Here is a 22,190-nt window from a genome sequence, read left to right as displayed (position 1 = left end):
GTGATATGCTGCATGGCCAGCAGTGGAACAGGCTCTACCAAAAGTGTCAGGGCTCAGTCTCTGCAGGATTTCTGTGCATTTTGGTGGTGTGACTGGACACAAGCCAGTTTAGTTTTGGTTTTAAGCCAATAGTAATTCTTTTTCAAATTCTCAGAAACACTCATATAGTATTGAAAAGTAAAATTAAAAACTAAATGCATGCATCTTCTGACTCTTACACTTTTTGAAGGAACCACCCAGAGCTATTTTTGGAACTTAGATACCTCTTACTCTCTCTAAATCATAGCATTCCACTTGGATTTGTATTGTATCTCTAGGAACAGGTGTGGTATCACTCGGGTTAATTTATCTGGTTAATGAACAAACCCCTCTAATTTACAGGAATGTTTTGTAGCAGCCAGCATCAGGGTACTGAGCTGTCAGTCCCATGGAGGTGGAGAAGAGACCGTGTGATGCTCAAAACATGTGAAACTTGTGTCCCTATCTAGGGACCCAGTTCACTGCTGGCTCCTGGGTTCTTCCCTTGGGAGTCAACAGCTCTGGAAACTGCTACAAAAACCACAGAACCACAGAACAGTTTGGGTTGGAAGGGACTTGAAAGGTCACCTGGGTCCAATTCCCCTGCAATAAATGTAATTTAATGGGAAGTCAGGTAACTAACAACCCTGCCTGCTTTTAGCCTGAACTGCACTCAAATTATTCATTCCATCTAGCACAAATTAAACCTACTGATTCCCCAATACCAAGGGTAAATATTTATTTAAAAAGAGAGTCATTCATTACAGTAAACAACCTCTTGCTGCCTGTCCAAGGCTCCAAAACTGGCAGCTCTTCCAAACACAGAGAGAAAGAAGCACTTCTCAGAACAGAGCCCCAAGGAATTGGTTTCCTACCCCTGCCTCCAGTCTGACACTCCCAGCTAAGCCAGAAAACCAATCTGAGTGTGAGGCTTTTGGTGCCTGAGGAGAAGCCAATTGTGGGTGCTTGGGATGGGGATTTGCACCCTGTGTGGAATCAGATTAAATGACTCCCCACAGAAACTCAACAGAGTTTTTTGTAATTTGCAGTGAAAACATCTGTCTGTGGTTACAAAAAAATTCTAAGTGAAACTTTTTCTGGTGCATAATGGCTTGTCAGTACAACCATCTTAATGAGGCATCTTAGCAGATCATAAAAATATCTAGATTCCACTGCAAAAGTTGCCTTTGCTTATTATAGACCGGGAGGAAAGGAAAAAGAAAAAGAGAGAAAAGCACAAGAAATAACTTCCACCCTGCTGAAACATTTCTGCAGAGGAAACTCTCATTTTAAACAACAACAATCACTGTCACTCAGGACTCAAAATTAATGAGGAACCTGGGGATGGGGGAAAAAAAATCCCCAAGCTAAAACTATTTCTAGATGCTAAGCACCACGCAGCACTCAGGAGAGCAGTCTGCACAGGGTGTAAACAGCCACACAACCTGGGAGTCAGTTCACCTGCAGGCTGATTAACCTGCTCCAGATCACCTGCTGTGATGTTTTACCTTGATTTCCCTCAGGACACCTCCATAAATAAGCCTTAAAACTGTTCCCACACTTTTCCCCTGAACTACCATGCCAGAAACTCCCATCATGGGCAACGATGCCTCTGGCTGCAGCAAACATGCTGAGATGTAAGGTGCAAAACCCAGTTATTTTTTGTATTTATCACACAATTAACATGTTTACAAACACATATATATGATTTACATCCAAGTACATGACATTCCAAATTAAATTCCAAGGTGCAGATACATCTCTAGGTAGCTCCAGAGCAGGAACTCATTTGTAAACACTACAGCCTGAGTGGCTGCCACTGGTGTGACATATTTTTGCTTCATTTTAAAATCACACTGCACCCAAGGTCAGCCCTCTGTTGTCACCTGATGTCTGTCTGGTGGACAAGCCAAAGGAATCGTGCTGATTAGAGCTTGGTGAGGACCTGTCCTTGGAAATGGCCCTACAGAAGAAGGAATGTGGTATTTAGGACAGTTGCTTTCCATCCTCTGTCAGACCCATCTGATCACTTAGAGTACAGCACCTTACCCATTTTCTCCCACCCCAGGGTGGTGACATCACTGATCCAAAAGCTGGCCACGCTGTTCCAGGAGGCTCAATGGCTGTCTCTGAAAGACTGGGCTAATTACTATAATCCCCTGCAGTGTCACTGAGGTGACAAAATCTCAAGGGACTGGAACTGGTGATGATGGAGCAACAATAGGCTTAGCGACAAAGTTTCTACATTGAAAAACTGGCTGTGCTCAGTACCAGCAGCTGCAGCTAATATTGATTGCCTTTGCTTTCCTTTCTTGTTCTTATATTTAGAAGGCATAAGAAACAGTAGCAGTCAAATAGTTGCTAACCAAGCTGAGAAAAAGAGTTAAAATTCCAAAGCATCAAAATACAGCAAACGTTGCTTTTTGTGATTTCTACCAAGTACAGGAAAAAAGGAAAAGGAGAGGGAAAAAAAAAGGAAAAGTTTAGCTCTGGAACAGGCTGCCCAGAGCAGTGGTGGAGAGTTATTGGGGAGATTTAAAAGATGTACAGACTTGGCACTTGAAGACATGATTTACTGGTGGGCTTGACAGTGCTGGGGGAACAGATGGACTCAAGGATATTAGAGGCTTTTCCACCCTAAATGACCCCAGGATTCTATGCAGAAGGCAGCAGAGAAATAAGAGCCCCTGGCTGATCCACCAAAACTGTGATACCTAGAAAAAGACTTAAAAGAAAGAAAAAACCCAACCCTATTAGACCAGTCAAACGGTAAGGACTTGGAGCAAGGCCCTGCTGCCCTGGCCAGGACTGTTTCTGCCCTTTGAGATCCCAAGTGCACAGTGACTGTCACACTGCCACAAGCCCTGCTCTGGCTGTGTGGCCACTGGGCCCCCCAGAGCTGCCCTGGTGACACCTGAGTGGCTCAGTGACACCTGCATGGCTCAGTGACACCTGCATTGACTGCAAAGGGCTCCTGTGACTGCGTGGCAGGGAAAACTGGATAACCTTCACAGAACTACACTGAGGGCTTCCAGAACAATGGAGCAGCCCTGACATGAAGGGAATAATGACCACCAGGAGCAGACAAAATCAATTTGTTCAGAACCTCATCATGTCAAATAGACTACAATTTCTGGGGTGTTTTTTTTTTAAATAGGGTCTTTGAAATGGACCTGCACAAGCAAGCTGGTATGGAGTAGATGGAGATAAAATCACAAAAATAAGGCTATTTCCTATTGTTTGCTATGCTTCTCTGAACTGTGAGTGCTGGAGAGGAGATACTGGATTTGTAGAAATTTCAGCAGCTTGCAAGGTAAAACACATGTGGGAAGCACCCTCAGAAGAGAAAAGGAGGAGACAGACTCCAATTTCCCCTGTTCATTACACTGCCCAAAACCTGGTTTAAACCTCAAAAACCAGAGCTGGGCAAAATTAGACCATAAAGTTTAAAACATACCAGTCAACAACCTACTCATGGGAGTGAAGTTTTCCTGGTTTTCTGCCAGTGCAGATGACACAGAAATAGAGCTCTGCACTCACACATTTGGTACCTTCCTCAGCTCTAATTGCCAGTGCTCATGCAGTCATCTCCTAATTGCATTACTTGTTATTTCCAACACAAACACAGAACAGAGATATCTCCTTACTCCATTTGTCTCTTCAAAAACATGGCCTGGTCCTGCAAAAAAAAACCTTCAGAGGAAAATAATCAGAGGGAAAAATTCCAAGCCTGCTGCAGATAATGCTAATTCCAATGAACATCTGAGTCATAAAGATTTGCCTTTGATTTGGACACTTGTTTCAAGAAAATTAACATACAAACCAGAAATTATCACTGATAACACAAAGGATGAAATTAATTTTGAAATTTCTGTCTTTTGGGTTTTTTTCTACTTTATTTCAGTAAAAATGAGGGCTGGTGCCTTTCACACACCAATTATGAATTTGTCAGGTGAATTTTGGTACAATCTCAAGTGGTCTTGGTCCTCCAGCACAAAAATCAACCATCCCTTTGTTAACCTGCTCCCACTCCTTTGCTGACACAGAGAGGGTGTAACCAAGTCACAGAATCATAGAATGGTTTGGGTGGGAAGGGACCTTAAAGATCAAAGCCAGCAGCAGAGGTTCATTAATTTTCAACCAGTTATGCTTTTAAAAGCCTAGTGACAAAGTAGGTCTTCCTAGTCTGAAACATGAGGGCTTGGATCAAATTACATGAAATTATTTCCCACTAATTCTGTGTGTGTTATTAAAATTACTAACATTTATCTCAGGAAACCATGGAGCTCTTAGTCTTAATGTTCATTAAAGATCTGCACAGAGAGAAATGCTTATGGAAAGCTGAAATGCCCCACTGTGAGATGCACACATGCACCTACAGGGAAAAGCAGACACTCCCCATCCCCACACTAAACACATTTTTTAGAAAAGTTGTTGATTATGTCTCAACATTTCTCAGCCCTCCTCATTTGTAACTTCCATTCCAGCTCTCTGAAGTCAAGCCCTCCACCTCCTGTCTGCAAATAACCCCAAAACGGGCAGTTCATCCTTCACTCTCAAAGTCTTTAACCAAGAACAGGGTTTATCTCCAAGATCCACTTGAAAAGCAGCACTACTCCTGCTAAAGTGGCACAGTGAAAGCACTGAAATGCCTTTTACCAAGGGGAATTAGAAGATTGCAGCCTGGGATTTAAGCAAGTCTCAGTGACAGAATATCCTTTCAAACAGGCTGTGATTAGCAGGTTACCCTGAACATTCTCAGCACCTTGAACTAAACAACTCTGAGGTGACACAAGCTCCTACTGACCTAGGAATGTTTAAATAAATGCAGTCAAACGGATACAAACCCTTCTAAAAACACTCTTGCGGCCTTTTAAATATTAATTACTTTTTAAAAATGTAAACTACAAGAAATAAATATGTATAGAGCTTCAAATTAATACACAAATGCAAATACAGAGTAGATGACATGAGGCTGAAGTCATGCCCAAGTTACTCTGAACAATAACACCTTGAGAGCTCCAGCACAGAAACACAAAAAGACTAGTGAAACTGAGAGAGAATTAGATATAATTGAAATTATATACTCATTAAATACACCAAGAACTAAAACACCACGCTGCTTTAGAGCCTTCCACTCTTTTAAAGCAGCAGTCCAAGTTAAGTCCAATGCTATTTGCCCTCTTTGGCACACCTCAAAGAAAACAGCACCTGGGTTAATTAAGAATGACTGAAGATACATCACTTATGGTGGAGGAGCTGAAACTCCTGCCAGCAGTGCCAGGGGGACACAAGAGCCTGGAGCTCCCAGATTGAAAGTTTTGTGAAAAGGTACTGCACAAATCATTGAGGGTTCATTTCTTTCTAGTCTAAACCAAAATGAGATCTTTTTTCAAGGAGAGGAGGTCAAGCTGTGGGAATGCACTCCTGCTGAAGACAGGGAAGGTGGGGGGGAAGGAAGCTGCTCTCATTAATCTTGGCCATGCCCAGGCTGCCACTGCCTGCTGTCACACTCCCTCTCAGGGAGCCCAGCACCTGCACAGGGGTGACAATGCCAATGGCAGAAGGACAGGAGCTTGAATAAACTCTGAACAAAATGCTTGGCTGGCAGCCAAGGCCAGTGAGACAGAGGTTTTGGGCATGTCCTGCAAAAAGATCACAAGAAGAAATGAAGGAAAGGGGTGATAAACTGCATTTTCAAAATGATATCTATACACCAGAGAGATGCTGATAAAACCCCTGTATTTACTAGAATCAAAACACAATTATTTTTCCAAAAGTTATTCCTTTTTGGCTTTCCAATTACTTGCCCTAAAACCTTGCCATAATTTTCTGAGTCTCCATGTTATTTCACTGCACCTATATTGTGTGCCAGCAATCCAGCTGTGAAACCCCTGCTGTTAATAAGTTCCCAGAGGCTACAGAAACATTTCTTGATTTAGAACAGCTGAAGAAATAGTTCTTTATTTGAGGAGACAGATACATGGAAGGCATTTAACCACCTAAGAAAAAAAAAAATCCCATGAGCACTGCATGAAGTGACAGTGGCCGGAGTGGACAAAGGGCTTCAGCAACCATTTGAACCTTTAAGGCCAAACCTAAAGATTCAGATCAACTTTAATAGCAGTTGAATGAGATCAATGTAAAGAAAGCATGTTTCTTTCACCTCTGTCCTGAAATACTTTGTAATACAAAAGGTGATGAAAACAGAATAAGCCCCTAAGAATCCCTGCTGTTGTTTGTATGGGTTTGCTGCACCTGGAATTTTGTTTGTAGTTCTCACTGTGCATGTGCAGCTCTGGAGCTCACCCTCTCCACACTCATTCCATGCCAATGACTGCCTGCATTGCCCTTCCCACTGCTCTGAACCACAGCCAACAGCAAAGGGAAATGCTGGACACCAAAACCACGTGACAGCAAGTAAATCTTAACTACACTCTGTCAGCACATGCATCCAATGACATCATCCTTGCCCCTGGACACGACTCCTGCACTGAGAGAAATCTGTCCCAAGTGCCACTGTTCCCAACCATCTCTCAATTCCTGTACCCTCCCTGCTGCCCTTGGAGCACTACGTGGATGTGCCACCTCTGAGATCATCCTCAAGGCTGCACTGCCTGCACAGCTGCACAACTCTGAGGAAGGCTTCCAGCAGTGCAGAACAGTGCAACAGCCTGGGTGAAATCACCTTCCAAACCTGCCACAGCCTTTGTCTGATCTACCAGGGCAGTGCCAGGGTGCTCAGATTCAAGCACAATAAAGAAGAATTTCACTTCATATTTTGGAAACAACGACACAAAGTGATTTGCCAAAACCTCATCCTAATTTCCAACAGTACAGGGAGGCTTGTAGAACACCAGAGGAGCCTGAATTCTAAGGTTAGAACACATAATTTAAAAAAAAAAAAAAAAAGTGAAAATATCTGCCCAGAAAAAATTCTTGCAATGCCACCTGGAATAATCCACCTTTACATTTCACCACCTGAAGGCAGTGTATGATAGACTTACCCAGCCCTCACTGCTGGGATGCAGTAGGTCAGAGCTGAGAACTGCCTTTAGGATTTAAAGGTGAACTGAAATATTTCAGGAAGAGAAGAAGCTGCATGTTCCCACTGGTATCTGCTGGATTTTATGGCACACACTGGGACACAGGCTGATAGTACCAGATCTTTTCCACAAACACCAATACACACTAATGGCTGTCATTACTATGACAATAAATCCAGCCAGTAATTTCATTAGGTAACAAGGAAAAAATTTCCAGAGAAGGATTAACCACCTGGACTGAGAATTTATCAATCTAAGTATATTGAAAACCAGTCCTAAATCAGTTATTCATGTGGCCATAAACATCAAAGGTAAACCAGAAAACATTCAACTTGGCCCTGATGGTATGAATTTCAAAGCCATTAAAAAGCAGTCAAAATTACTGAAGTTAATAGAATCCTTCCATTAAGTTCAGCAAGCTTCGACTCAGGCTCTAAACATGAGCTGTGGGTTTTATCTGAACAGATCTAAGGTAAGGATCCACTTTCCACAGCACATCCAACCTGAATGAATGCCTGAATACTTTGAGCAATCCCTGAGAAAACCTTGGGCTCAGGTGTCTTTGGGTGAAAAGTAAAGGGCAGGAAGAGCACAGAGAAGAGGCAGGGTTTTAAAAAGAAGGGATGTGAGGAATAAAGGTCCCCCAACAGTAAGAGAGATGCAGAAAAGCTGGGAATCATTGGATCCTCAGCCTTGTTTTGACACTTGCACCTGAGGCTGCCCCAGGCAAACCACTGCAAAGCAATTGCCTGCAGTGATCCCAATTTTCTCCTGTGAAGCACATTAGCTGCAATAATGAAAAATGCTGTTTGAGAAAATGAGTTCATATTAATATCACCACCAGCAGCATGGCAGCCCAATCTCACTTGGTCGAACCAAGCACTACAGCAATGTAAATCACACTCTCATTTCATGTTCCTGCAAATTACATTTTAGACATTTTCAGAAAAAAAGCACTAAATAATTACCTGCTTTTCAAGCTGTACCAATAAAGGGGCTTTATAGGCACATAATAGTGAAAAACCTCTCCCTGATGATCTAGTCAAGCACTGAAACCCTCATTAAAAAAACCAGCCTCACCTTCTCTATGCTCCCAGCTGCTCATTTCCATCCCTTCCCCCTCTGTGTGCTGTACAGGGAGGAAGAGAGGAGCTCAAACCCAGGTGAATTTCTGACTCTGCTTCCCAGGAACAGCATTCACCTGGTGGCAGCATTGCCTCACACCATTTGTCCAACTGTGGCCTCAGGCTTGGAACACCGAGACCCAAACCCATAACCTGATCACCTTCAGAAATTATTCCTAAACACAATTACAAATGCCACTGCTGCATTATGGCCTTTGAAGGCTTTTAAGACTGGAATCTGAGGCATTCAGTCTCCTTTGTGTTAACTGGAGCTTTTCTTTTGTGGAGATCAACTGTACCCATTTTCTCAGAAAGTTTCAGTAAAAGCTTGACCGTTTGTTCCCTCCTTTGGGAGAAACAAAATAAAATAAAATTCATCATCACATTAATCCTCCCAAGTGGACAGGTAGGAGAAAAGGAAAAGGAAAAGGAAAAGGAAAAGGAAAAGGAAAAGGAAAAGGAAAAGGAAAAGGGGCCCCAGTGCCTTCCCATGTGATTCATCCCTTAACTATGGGCTCCAGCATCAACATCCAACACAGGAAGCTTCCCTTACTCCAGCTCATACCGAACCAGTTTGTAACCATATCTTCATCACTTGGATTATATCAAAAAGGTGAATTTCTTTAACTCTATTTACCACTCACACTCAGAAATTGTTTGGTTTGGGTTTTTGAAATGCATCTGATTCCCATTTAGATGAAACTACCACATGCAGAAGAGATTTCCAGCTGGACTTTTTTCCTGAATCACTGAGAGAAATTGGGATACCATATACAGAAGTGCTGTCTAAGTGCAATCCAGACCACACTATTTCTGTTCAGAGGTATAACCTGGTGCTTACAACGATTTCTAGGAAAGGCCTTCTGTACATCACTATCCTAATTGCTGTCAGCCACATTTGGAATGGGCCACACTCCTAAGCTCCTTCTGCAAAGGAGCAGTCTTGAATCTTAGAGTGTACATTAGTGCATAATGAGCTCCTGGCAGCTGTTTCCCAACTGAAAGCCATCGCCTGCTGCTTCTGTTGGGGATGTGGCTGTGAAAAAAGCATTTCTGCTGAAGAGCAGGGGGGAGAGAGGCATTTACCCACACACAGCATCAGGTATAATTAACCACGGGCTTGCACACGCTTACACCTCCAAACACAACTGCAGTGGCTGCAAGGGCCCTGGCTTCCTTGAGAAACACCTCCTGCACTACCAAAAGAGATTAATTAGAAACGAATGCAACAACAAAGGCCTGGCTTGTCTTTCAGGTGGGGAACACAAAGTACAGGAAGGAATATTCACACCTTTCCCCCCAGCTCTGAAGGCAGCTGTTACCTGTTGCAGCACAAGCCACAGTACATGGAATATCAGGAGAGCTTTTCACAAGGCTTCAGGCACCTGCCCATGCAGAACAACACCATGCCACTTCAGAAGGCTGCAAACATGGGCTCATTCTTGTTCTTCAGCTCAACTTTTATGCCCTCATGTTGATGCCCTGCACCTGTGTGCCCTCTGCTCCCTTTGGAGATGGGTCAGTGCCCCTGGACACTCCATGACTCGTTACCTTTAATATTATTCACCTGTCCTGCACAGCTGTAGCCCATTAGGGATGGGCTCAGCCACAGCCCCGCCCCAAATTACCACAGTTACCAAAGACAATTGCCCTACACTTGACCCATTTAACTTGTATTTCACATCAAACAAGAGGCTAACAGCAGATCCAAGGGCTGAGTGGGAGGCTGTGATCTCTAACCAGGGCAGAGACCTTTAGACAAGGCACAGAACATGTTTCCTTCTTTCTCTTCCCCTTGTTTTCATGAGTGCTGCAGTCATTGTTCTGTCTTCAGCCTGGGCAAAGCAGTTAAAGCACAAATGGAAACGCCAGCTCATAAAGCGCCTTTCTTCAGTGTTTCAAAGCTAATGAGCATGAATCACAGATTGATTGGAAAATCTGTGCCCATTCCAGAGCTTCTGTGTCTGCTCTTCACCCCTCTCTGCTCTGCCAGAGGTGCACAGCCCCAAGAGCTCCCCAGCTGAGGCAGCTGGCAGGGCCCCACTGGCTGTACCAAACCCAGCGTGACCTCCAGCACAGACTGGAGCCCACTGTGCTCCGCTGCCCTGCTCGGGGAAAACACACCAACAGGCTGGGACACAGCAGCCCACCACACACCCAAGGGTGCACACACACATCCCAGGGCCTTGTTCTCCTGGTGTTTGTGCCCATTCATTCAGTCTCTGATTAGATCATAGCCACGTCCCCACCAGCACAGGCAGACGAGGTTTCGAATGGCTCAGGCCATGAATAAGTGCCACTGTTTCTTGACATTTCTATGTTGACATCTGCTCTCTGATACTGAAAGCTGCCAGATGCATTAGAAATGTTTTTAAAAGGAGGACTAGCAGAGTCTTTCCGTCAGAGGAAAGCAGCACCATTTTTGATAGAGGAAGAGATTCTATGGAAGGGTGTAAATTGTTGTTCCCACTTCCATCCGCGTACTACAAAACTGTCCCCCATGTTCTTTGCTGCCTCCACTACTCTGACCCACACTTCAAACCCTGCCTTACAAAGGAGCCCTAGGAGTGGAGCAATTAGCAGATTGAACTGATCATGAAGCTGTAGTGTTGCAGGAATCTGTGCATTCCTGGTGCCAGTTGAAATCCATAGGCTCTGCTTGCTGAGATCCAGTACCACAGTGTAATATAAACGCCCAGCAGCCAAGGCTGAATGGAACAAATAAAAGCAACCAACCCCTTCTGAACCACTCAGCTTGTGGCAGAAACCTGTACACTGTTTAACCCAGAAAATCACTTCCAACTGCAATTACTGCCATTTACTCTATCCTTTCCTTCAGAGCTTATCCTACTCCCCTGAGAGCACTTCATTCATGGGCTAAATTGGTGGGGGTGTGTGTGAGCTAAACCCAGAGAAAACAGAAGTAGGTTACAAATTGTGTACCTGCTTGTAACCCAGGTGCAACCTCACAGAAGAGGTGAGAACAAGGGTTGGTGTCTACCTTTACTCTCTGAACATTTTTATCTCAAGAAGGCTTGAAGAACACAAATCAATTCCCAAACTGACTCACAATGCCCAAAAGGATACGCTGCCTTTTTTGTGTAAAAGGTAAAGATATAATACTCCATTTTCTGTCCCTCAAATTCATATTTACCATAGAGAAAGATGAATTCGACAATCAGTTTTGTATTCTTTCACCTTTGATCTTTTATCAAAACTGACCTGAAGTAATTCACTGTCTCACACAATTGAAGAAACTGCTCTGAGCGAGCCTGAAACATTGGTCCATCTCCATCTACTTTTTAAGTATTTTTCCCTCCTGTATTTGGTGCCAGAGAACAATGAAATGAAGTAGAAATAAATGAGAAAATGAAAAACTACTAGGATCCCACTGAATGAATAACAGTACTGCAAATTTCTACTGGAAACAGAAATACTGGATTATTCCTACACAGTGGAGGCATAATGACAGGAAGTTCAAGTTTTCAGCTCAGCAATTTCTGTCACCAAGACAAAAGAAGCCTACTTAATCAGCTAGGAAAGATTCTGAAAGAATTAATTCCTGACAACAAATGAGAACGGAAAAGCCTCTGGCCATCTTAGAATTTTTTTGGCCTCCCTCTGTTCCTCACATTTCAGAGCTCCAGGGCTGCCAGTGTCTAACCTAAATATCTGCCTGCTGCAAATGTCAGTCTCAATTTGTAGAGCACAAAAACATCCCTAGCCAGAGATGCCATCAAAAGCATCAGCACCGCACGGCCAGTGCAGGCAGGGACACAGCGCCACAAAAACACGGCAGCTCGGACAGGGACAGGCAGGTAAGAGAGGTGGATGCCACGAGGGCAGAGAGCCCATAGCTGCCTTGAGTGTGGCCTCAACGTCCCCAGAGAGGCAGGACAGGCAGGTCTGAGCCCAGCTCAGCCCCCGTCACCACGGGAACGCTGACAATGCTGCGAGATGCGCGAGGGCGATGCAATCTGTGCAACACTTGACGGCCCCAGGCACCCCGCAGGGAGAAAGGGAAGCTGGCTGGGGAAGAAGGGACTTGGCTTCTCTGACTCACTTGATGTTTGCCAAACACTGGTGAAAATGAGCAAGAGCTGAGAAGGATGAATCGGGAGCCTGGAATGCGTAGCAGGCGGATGCAGGCTCAACCAGCCACAGCATTCCCTGCAACAGCCCCCACGGATCCAGATCACCTCCTCCTCATCTTCACAGACCTCATCTGGGAAATCCAGCACTGGCACACATCTGCTGACACACTACTTCAACTCCATCCCTCTGCAGATTCCCATTACTCTGTTATAAAAACAAGAATATTTTTAAAACTATATATATATATATATATATATATATATATATATACACATATATATATATAAAACCTTTAAATGCCACAATTAACCAATTTAACATTCCAAATAGTTGGGTTAGACCTAAGATTTGTTCATTGCATCCACAGCGTAGAGCACGGTGATGGCTGAAGTGACCCTCTTACACTGAACACAGAGACCTAGAAAAGCCAGGCTCAGCCATGGGGCCCAGACCGTGTGCTGTCTCACACACTTGATGAAGCTAAAAATCAACCACAAAATGCTCTAGAGTTCAGATGTTCAGCTCTAGCACACATGACTATCTTCCCTGCCTTGTTGCCCTAAGTAAATAGAAATTATTTCTCCAGAGAGTCACTCCCATGGAGCTGCTGTGATGGGAGCACGGAGTGTTTGCTGATGCAACCCAGGACACAGAGGTGGGACATTCTATCCCACAGTGGGAGAAACACACATCATTTTTGGGTTGTTACCACCACACATAGCAACTAGAGCTAAATACAGCAAAGCATTTGCAGCTACAATCTTAGTTTTACACCTGGCACAAAATGTGCTGGCAGACTCGTGATAGGAATAAAAGGCAAAGGGAACAAGCAAATCCTGATTTCAATAACGCAAGAACAGCAGTGGAGTTGCATCAGATTCAGGACAGTGCAAACCACGTTAAAGCACAGGGCAGACACTTAGCAATACAACTGGTTTGACCCTTAGCTTTCTTAACAAACCTGTCTGTGACTTAAAAACAAGTTTATTTTTTTCTCTCTACGTATTTTTTTCTTTACAGAGCAAATTCTAGAACCATGTATCTGCCTGTTTACTTTAATGTAAATTGGATTACAGCCTTTTTGAAAGCAAAGCAGTTCCAGTTCTCTCCCACAGCTGAAAGAAGAATAAGACCTTCCAGCCTTACAGCAGCTGTGCTACCAGTAAAATTAGCAATATTGAGCACCAGTGAGTTGGGTTAACTTGAAACTACCACTTTTCCTTTGTGGTAATGCCTTTTAGATATCTACTGCTGAAAGAAAGAAAAGCCTGTGGTTTTTCTCATTAGCTCTTCTCTGCCTGTTCAATTTACTGCTTATTGACTGCAGGAAAACCTTCTTTCCTCTAAAGCTAGAGGATGTGATGTCTCTCAGGTGGCACACTGGTTTCATTCTGGCTGGATCACCAAACAGCACAGCCAAGAGCAGGGTGGCCACAGCTATTTTTCTGTCACCAGGAATCACGGCAGAGTGGGGCAAAGAGCAGCAACTAGAGGAGGCATGGTGGGACTTGGCAAGTGCCAAGGAATGAGGGCAATTCAGGCAAACACCACCCAGAGGACTGGAACTGCTGTCCCACCAGTCCCCACACCAGTTTCTGGAGAGATGGTCACTGCTTCAAACCCTTCTTTTGACGGCATTCCATTTTCCACTGAATTTGGTAGTTGCAAGAGTGAAATAACTAGGTAAACAAGCATTTAAAAATACTTAAGTAGCCACATTCACCACCAATTAGAGTGCTGTTTAATATTATTATGACACTGTAAATGACACAGAGGAAAGCACAGAAACATGGGAGCAAGAGGGACCTCCTCGAAGGAGTGAACCCAGTCCAGTGGTACGTTAGACATCATACCTCATACATAATTAAGTTTCTCTTGGCTTTTTATCTGATTAAACATATTAGAAGGCTGCAGAGGAGCCTCATTTCCTTTTCCCCTCAGATTGCCTTTGCTTGAGCACACTAAAGCCAAGCTCCTCTGGATTCTTCACAGGACAGGCTCGCTCCTCTGGCAATCCCTCTCTGCATGTTTTGTGTGCATTGGGATCCTCGTTCCTGAAGCTAAGTGACCAACATGACACTCATACTCCAAAATGGGTATCAATTACCTTATGCATGGAATGAAAAGTCTTAAGTAATTGAAATTAATTAAAAGGATTAGCTTGTACACTGAAATGATTCCATTAGCAAGCATGCAGCTTCCACTGGAAGTACTTCACATAACTCAACCAACTTTATTTAAAAGAGGAGATTATGATTAGGTTAGGAAAGGAAGTCTAATTTCTCTTTCTTCAAATCAACATTACAACTTCCGGCAAGTCTTTTCCACTGTGGGTCTGATTCCAAGATTTCAATTTTCCTTAAACAATGAGCAATATAAGTAACAAGATTGGAATTCTGCAAAAAAGCCAAAATGGATTATGTCTGCATTGATGTATCAACAGTGAGGTTTATGAACAACCTGTAAGCTCAGGAAGAACTTCTGGCTCCTAGAGGCCCCTTTTCCTTCAGTGCTTTCAGTACCAGATACAGGAACATGCTGCATTTTTCACATGATGACCAACAGTAGCTAGTTTTCATCTGAAACACTCTAGAAAGAAAAGAGCATCCTTGAAAGGAATTCTAGGAATTTCGTACTTGAGCCCTTTGCAACAGACTTGGCAAAAAGACGGAAGGAAAACATGAATCCATTACCAATTCCAGATCCCTCACTGCATTACCCCTTCAACACCCACCTCCATCAAGCTACACCAACCACAGGATGAGTTCTGTCCACGACTGCATCCTCTGCTCTCCAATACCAGAACTGAGTGAACACTCTTTCTTTCCAGGAACACAAATTTGATTGTATCCCAGTTATCACAGGGGCAAAATACCACAGGAAAACTGGACACAAGCCTACCATTGGATTAACAAACCTATTGAGGCAGCCCACTTACTCACAAGAACACACAAAGACACAACCAGCACCACGAGGATTAAATTTGGCTATGCATAGGCAACAATTTTCCCCATTCTTTGAAAATTTTGATTTTTCCCATCCTGTATGAGGACAAAATTGAAGCCTTCTTATTTTAAAGCGTGCACACATTCAACAAAAAGGAAAAAAAAGGGTGAAAATGAGAGAAAGTCATCCTTGGCTTCCTGGCCAGGACACCCTCCTGGAATACAGAAGACCCAGCTGAACCCTGAATCCGAGAGGAGCCGCTCTCCGTCTCTCCCAATACATAGATCAAACTCATCTAGCTCAATTAATATTTAATTATCCACACAAAAGGGATCAACTTCTGCAGAACAGATAGAGGGCATATTGGCTGGTGCAATGCAGCTTTGTTCAGCAAAAGTAGTTCAGGACCTGAAAACAGGCGACATTATTTGGGATTTTGGAGCTCTTGCACATGGCACTTTTGTCTCCCTTCCCAAAATAAATTGTGCCTACCTCGTCAAAACACAGAGGAATTCAACCTGGAATTCTTGTACTCTTGGCTATTCCAGGATCTATCTCCCTCAGCAAGAAAGTTACCAGTTTTGAGGTTTTCAGAAAATAATTTGTAGAATTCTAAAAGCAATATCAAAGGCAGCTGTATTTCCTCATCAAGTCACTAAGGGTCAAGATTGGTGAGAGCTTATCTAAAAGCAGACCTGAGCCACCAACACCTAGTGCATCCAAACTCAGGGATGAACAACATTTTTGCTTAATATTTGTCAACTGAAAATGCCCCATCAGTATTTTCTAGTCGTAAAAGACTGATAGTTGGAAAAGAAGATGCCCAAGCATTTATTATGCTTTTGAAAAATGAAGATGAATCAGCTGTTGGAAGACTCTGAATACGGAAACTCAATAAAAGAGATGCTTTCCAAGCATTCATTTGGCAGTTGTCACAACCTTGAAAGGCTGTGGGCTACTTTACTTGGAAAACAATGGGGAAAAAAGAAAGCACAAACACAGATATTAAAAAAGAAGCAATCCAAACATCCACTTTGACTCCTTAGACGTTCAAAACCTCTCTCCTAAACGATATTGCTTCCAGATAACCCAACAGTCCAATTAAAACATTGGCTATGCACTTCACCTTTTGATTCTTGCTTCCTTACATGGATTTCCATCCCCTCACAAATACACCTTTCAGATTCAGAGGTGAGACAAAGCAGAGATCCTCTTTCCTACTAGATTCTGCTTAAACAGAAGGCCAAGATGCCATATAAAATCTCCCACCGCGTGGGGATCCAGGCGATATTCCAAGCACAACAGGGTGGGGTGAGGGTGTTTTTGTTCAAATTCTCCTTTATTCTGGATTCCCTCATTCCCTTGTGGTTGTAGGTACAGAACCTGCCCTCTGTGATAAAAAGGGGCCTAACAGTGTCACCTCTTGCAAAAGAGCTTCTCCTCAGCAGGTCCAACCCCATGCAGAAGTCCCTGAACACATGTCCGCGTCTTATTACAATCTGTAGCAATTTGTCTTGCTCGTGAACAGTGTTGGTTAAAATGCAAATTCTATGCAAAATGAGGGACTGAAGAATTCATCAGTGTATACTCTGTGTGGATTAAACAATTTTTCTTCATCCTGTAAGCAGTCCCTCACATTTCAGTGTGTTAACTCAAGTTATAGCAATTGACATAAAAGAAGGGGAGGGGAGAATAAGGGTAAACCCATTTATGTCATAATTATGCAGCACCACAGGCATCTCTCCTCCTAAAGGGGAGAGAAAGCCCAAACAGAAATAAATAGCTGCCTGCAATTAAAGCCATAAAGCCATTAAAATGAGATTACCTTAAGCGTGGGGTCGAAGCATCAGGCATGGCAGGCTATACCTTGAAAATCAGCCGTTTGTGACAGAGAGACTGGACACACAGAGAAAGTGCCCTGGCAGCTGGGTGTGGCTGGACAAATTCACATTTTTACCCAGGTGTTTGTCATTAGCATCACCGAATTACCGCGGATGCTACAACAGCCAGCAACGGATCTCTCTAGGACTGCTTACACCATGGCCTTAAAAAACATCTCCAGAAAAATAAACCGAAGGTTTGTAAACCTCCAGCTCGAAGGAAAAGGGATGTGTGGCAGCACACGAGCCAACACCGCCTTTTGCCAAAATAAACCACACGCTCTGTTAAAGGGCAGCCGAGGGAAACCCGCGCTGAGCAGCATCCACTGCCGAACGACACCAACTTCAACAGAACAAAAAACCACAGAAAACCGCCTCAGCTCAGCCATCCTCCTCGCTCATCGCAACGCTACCGACATAGAACCAGACGGGGAGAGCCCTCTGCTCGCGGAGGCAGGGCAGGAGCATCCCCGCGGGCTCCAGCAGCCCCAGCACCGCGCCCCGCCCGGCTCCGCCGCCGGTCCCGCTCCCACCTTCTTGGGTCTCTTCCTCCGCTGGCTGCCGCCGTTGCACTTCTCGCCGCCGTCGCTCTTCTGGGCCGCCTCCTCGTTCATCCTAGCGAGCGGCACTGGCGGCGCCGAGCCGTGCCATGCAGGCTCCGCGCCCAGCCCCAGCCGAGGGTGGCACCGCCGGGGCAGGGCCGGGGGCGGGCACAGCCGCGGCGGCGGCGGCGGGGCGGGGACGGCGCGCCCGGTAAAGGGGGTGATGCTCCGGTGGGGAAACGCTGCTGGAATCACACAGGGGCTGGGGTTGGATAGACTTTCAAAGCTCATCTCCTAGTTCCAGCCCTGCCCCGTCTGGCCTTGGACACTTGCAGGGATGGGGCAGCCCTGCGGCACCAGATGCTGCTCACACACCTTCCCTGTCCCCATTCACGTGAGCGAGGTATTTGGCCACAACTGTAACATCTAAGAGATGATTCACTGTCACTACCAAAGCAGACAATGGCAACGTGATTGGCACAGCACACAAGGCATTATTTCGTACTACTCACTTAAATCACCTCCTCCTTGGGTTGGAAGAATAACACAGCAACATTCACATGTAAATGTATTCTGCTATTTCTTCTGATGAACGCTTTAAAAAGAAAAAAGGATTTACACTGTTCCGCTTCCAAGTGAAAAAAACAGCCCAAGTAAGTCGCCCTCCTTCTCAAACAATAGAAAAAACTCCCTTTAACTGCTTACTCAGCAGAGGAGAGGCTGGAGAAAGTGGAAAGGACCCAGTGAGGCATGAATTCACTCTCCCACAATCGCGCTGTCTGCAAACACAACGAACATCTGCAGCACAACAACAATGTCAGCAGTGTAACAACCTCAAAACCTTTTCTTCTTTTCCTTACTTTGAGGAAAGCGACTGCTTTGCTACTGCGAGCAGTAGTAAATCCTAGACTAAAATGAGAAAACTCATGTAGAAGTAAGGGGAGCCACGGATCTCGAAGAAGGCGGGTGCTATACAACACTGCATCTGTTGTGCCATAATTAGAGCTGCAATCACAGTCACAGCAAGGATTTTGGGGAAGACATACAACAGTCATTTGTTATCAGTGTCAGACTTCCACGGAATTCGTTTAGGGAACCTGTGGAGAAGCAGCTATTCTTTCAACTTACAAACACAGATGTTCATTTAAAGAGAGAGGTCATCTCCCATTTCTCATTTTAGTCAAATTTTGCACAAATTCATCCCCCTGCCCAGCCCTTTCTCACAGCAAACCAAGCCATTTACACTCTGCCTGACATTTGTTTATTCCCAGTTAGTGATTCTTGGGTTAGGCACACTGCTGAGGTATGTGGCCATTATGTATCCTGTGTTTTCTTCTTACAGTGTTTCTCGCACTATTAAAAAATAATTCATTTGTTGATATTTCTACGTGTAAAGATGATGTAAATGTCAATCATACATGATGGTTCTCATAACTAACAATCATGCACGATGGTTCTGAAAACCCAGAGATCATGTGATATTGCAGTGATGCAAAGGGGGTGAAAAATAACCTATCTCACTCTGCCAAATCCATCACTTGTCCCTCTGTCCCTAGAGATGGGCCTTCTTATTAAATTTTTGTATCTATATTTACTTCTAGTCTTCAAGCTGAAAAAAAAAAACCAAGGAAACAGGATGGCCAGAGACTTCCATGATAGCCAGAAAATGAGCAGATTTTCACGAGAGACTTAAATGATGGAAGGCTTGATGCCTGCTGAAAGGAAGAATTGTCTGGGAGTCACCATGAGGAGCAACAGGGCAGCACCCCGGGGAGGCAGCCAGTGCTAAGTGCAAGCTGGAAGGTGTGAGGGAGGAGTGAGACAGACACAGTTTGAGGATTTCCCATTTCCATCTACCTCTCTTCTCACCTGCCCTTTCCATTTTTTCCATCAGTGCTTGGGAGTTGCACTGTCACACGGCTCCCTGGCAAATCAAGGGTACAGTGTGACAGTGCCCACAAACCAAACACTGGAAAAGCCTGCTGTGACAGCTATTCCAGCTACAAATCCACCCCAAATTCACAGGTACAAGTTGGCTGAAGGATGACAGCCTCATTAACCTGGACTGCTCTTAGCTCCTCTCCCCAGATCCTGGGCATTCTCCTTTGGCAGTGCAGCTTTAGGTGTAGACAAAGAAGGAGTAACTCTTCATTTCCCATGATCCCAGAAATCCAGCATGAAACCAAACCAACCTAACCTAACCAGGGAGTCACAGCTGGTGTCAGCTGACAACAGGTCTAACAACAGCACAAAATCAGCCCTAGGAACCACACAAGCTGCCTCAGAAATGCCCAAACAGCCAAGCAAGTCCTAAATATTAAGAAATGCTGAAGGCATTTGAACTCATTTAAAGAAGTTAGGAAAAAAAAATTATAACATGTGTATTCCATTTCCTTCACAAAATTTGTTACCTGAAATAATATATGTAGACATAAACTCCCAACCCAGGGAATTACACAGAAAGTCATTTTTAACTGGCTTGAAACAGGGCTGCTGTCACATACCTGACCAGCCCTCTGCAGCTTATAAAAGGGATATCAGATCTCCAAGCTGTATCTGTGCACCCACAGAACCAGGAGCAAGGCCTGGTGTTTTATGATGGGACAGTGCCCACGAATGAGGCTTTAGGTGAGCAGGTGGATTTGTGTGTATATTCCCACGGATGTATCCCATCAGTTATGTTGTTTGCAGGCTGTATTCATTACACCCAAGTCCAGCTGCTTAGCTCACCTTAATCTTAGCTCACCCCACATCTGAACCCCAGGCTCGTGTAACAGGTTTACAACACACAGACAGCTTCCATCAAGGGGATTTCCACCCAGCTTAAATTTACTTCACCAAGCTGAAAAGCAACGCTGCAGAGGTGAGCAGCAGCTCCCTCCAAGTCTTTCAGCAGTGTGCTGGCCACTCTCTCTGAAGCACTGCCAGAAGCTTCCTGCAGTACACCAGCATCCAGGGCAGTGGTACCACAGGAATGCCTTTAACTCAGTCAGAGGGGCTTCCTTGCCCAGTCTGGCTTGGCTATTTCCCAGACCCTCGCTCCCAAACTCATTCCTATTGCCATGTAAACCCAAGGCAAAGCAGAGTGTCCCTGTTAGAGCTGCTGCAGCCTGCACCAAGCAGAGTGATGCTGTGCAAGGTAGCAGGCTTATCACTACCTCAGCCATGTCCCCACCGTCAGTCTGACACAGGATTTCCCAGTCATTCCCTATATCAGCATTCCAGGTGGTTTCTGCAATTAAAAATTTCATCCTACAAGACCAGCTCCCCTCCTGCTGAATTTAACAGCAGCAGATCCATTAAGATGTTTGTTGTAATGCTCAGGTTTTACACAATGAAAATTAGAACTTGATACTCTAGTTGAACCACATCTTCTTTCTGCATCCTGACCTTACTTCATATTCTGCACCTGTACTACCTATACATAAAAAACATTGAAACAGTGTTGTCAGTAAGTCAGGACACTCCCACATTCACATTTTGGAAACTGGAAACCAGGGGTATCTCCTCAGTGTGTCAAATACAAATGGGAGAGAGTAAAGACCAAGACAGGCTCTTCTCAGTAGTAGCCAGCAACAGGCACAAACTGAAATGCAAATAAAGAAACACTTTAAAAGTAAAGAAACATATTACCTAGCTAGACTAGGAATTCTTAATCCTTGGAGATCCACACTTTACATGGCACGGCCCTGAGCAACGTGCCCTGGCTGACCCTGATCCAAGACAAGGATTGGACTGTGATCTCCAGAGACCCATCTCCACTTGGCCTGTCCCAAGAGCAAACCCTCTGCATTTGTCACACAACAGAGGATGTTAAAAGCATTAAAATACCCAGCTATTCCAGCTGAGCAATTGCAGATACTGTCATGGTTAAAATGGTGACACCTATATTCTCTCAGTCACTTCAACACTTATAAAGCCCCCTCTAAACACCACATGTGCTAAGTGCTCTGTGTCTACTCATCATGTGGGATTTTATCGACCCACCACTGCAGGAGTTTCTGCTGGTTACCTTGAGCTGAACCTCAGCTGCCATCTGGCCCACCCTGATAAGAGAGCAACAACAGAGCCAAGCACAGGAGGGTGAAAGAGCTGCCTATGGTTTAACCCTGAGTCATTACACTGAGCTGCAACAGCAAAGAGATAAACTAGGCATCTATTTAATTATATTTAAAAATCTTAATTATTATTCTGATGATGAAGTAAAATAACATTTGTCACCCAAATAACCATTTTTACACACAGTTACGTAAGTGCTCCCTATTTTTTTCCTCCTATTTGCATAACACAAATTACTAATAAGCAGATTCCTCCAACCACATCATAGCTTTCCATTAAAAATCACAAAATTCTTACAGACCACCTTGTCCCAATCCCCTACCTTGGGCAGAGACACCTTCCACTATGCCAGGTTGCTCCAAGCCCCATCCAACCTGGCCTTGGCCCTTTCCAAGGATGGGGCAATCACAACTTCCCCAGGCAACTTCCTGAGCCAGAGCCCCACCACCCTCAGAGGGAACAATTTCTTACTAATACCCA

The 22,190-nt window shown here is 44.4% G+C and overlaps 1 protein-coding gene across 8 annotated transcripts in view; it reads right to left on the bottom strand.

The window, feature by feature from the left end:
• The window catches only part of ANK2 (ankyrin 2), a 263,109-nt gene that overhangs the window by 176,036 nt on the left and 64,883 nt on the right, over positions 1-22,190 (bottom strand). For 5 of the 8 annotated variants that reach the window (XM_059843633.1, XM_059843638.1, XM_059843639.1 and 2 more), the window contains exon 1: positions 17,643-17,771. The exons of 1 other annotated variant lie outside the window; for it this stretch is intronic. In XM_059843633.1, coding sequence (XP_059699616.1) covers positions 17,643-17,723 — 81 coding nt within the window. In that variant the 5' untranslated portion in view covers positions 17,724-17,771. Of the gene's footprint in view, positions 1-17,642; positions 17,772-22,190 lie in introns of those variants that run through there. 2 more of the 8 variants (XM_059843655.1, XM_059843651.1) reach the window with 2 other exon arrangements.

The sequence above is a fragment of the Haemorhous mexicanus genome, chromosome 4, assembly GCF_027477595.1.
Source record: "Haemorhous mexicanus isolate bHaeMex1 chromosome 4, bHaeMex1.pri, whole genome shotgun sequence".
Lineage (NCBI taxonomy): Eukaryota > Metazoa > Chordata > Aves > Passeriformes > Fringillidae > Haemorhous > Haemorhous mexicanus.
Note: the sequence above shows the minus strand (reverse complement) of the source record. Positions and strands in the feature narration are given on the sequence as shown.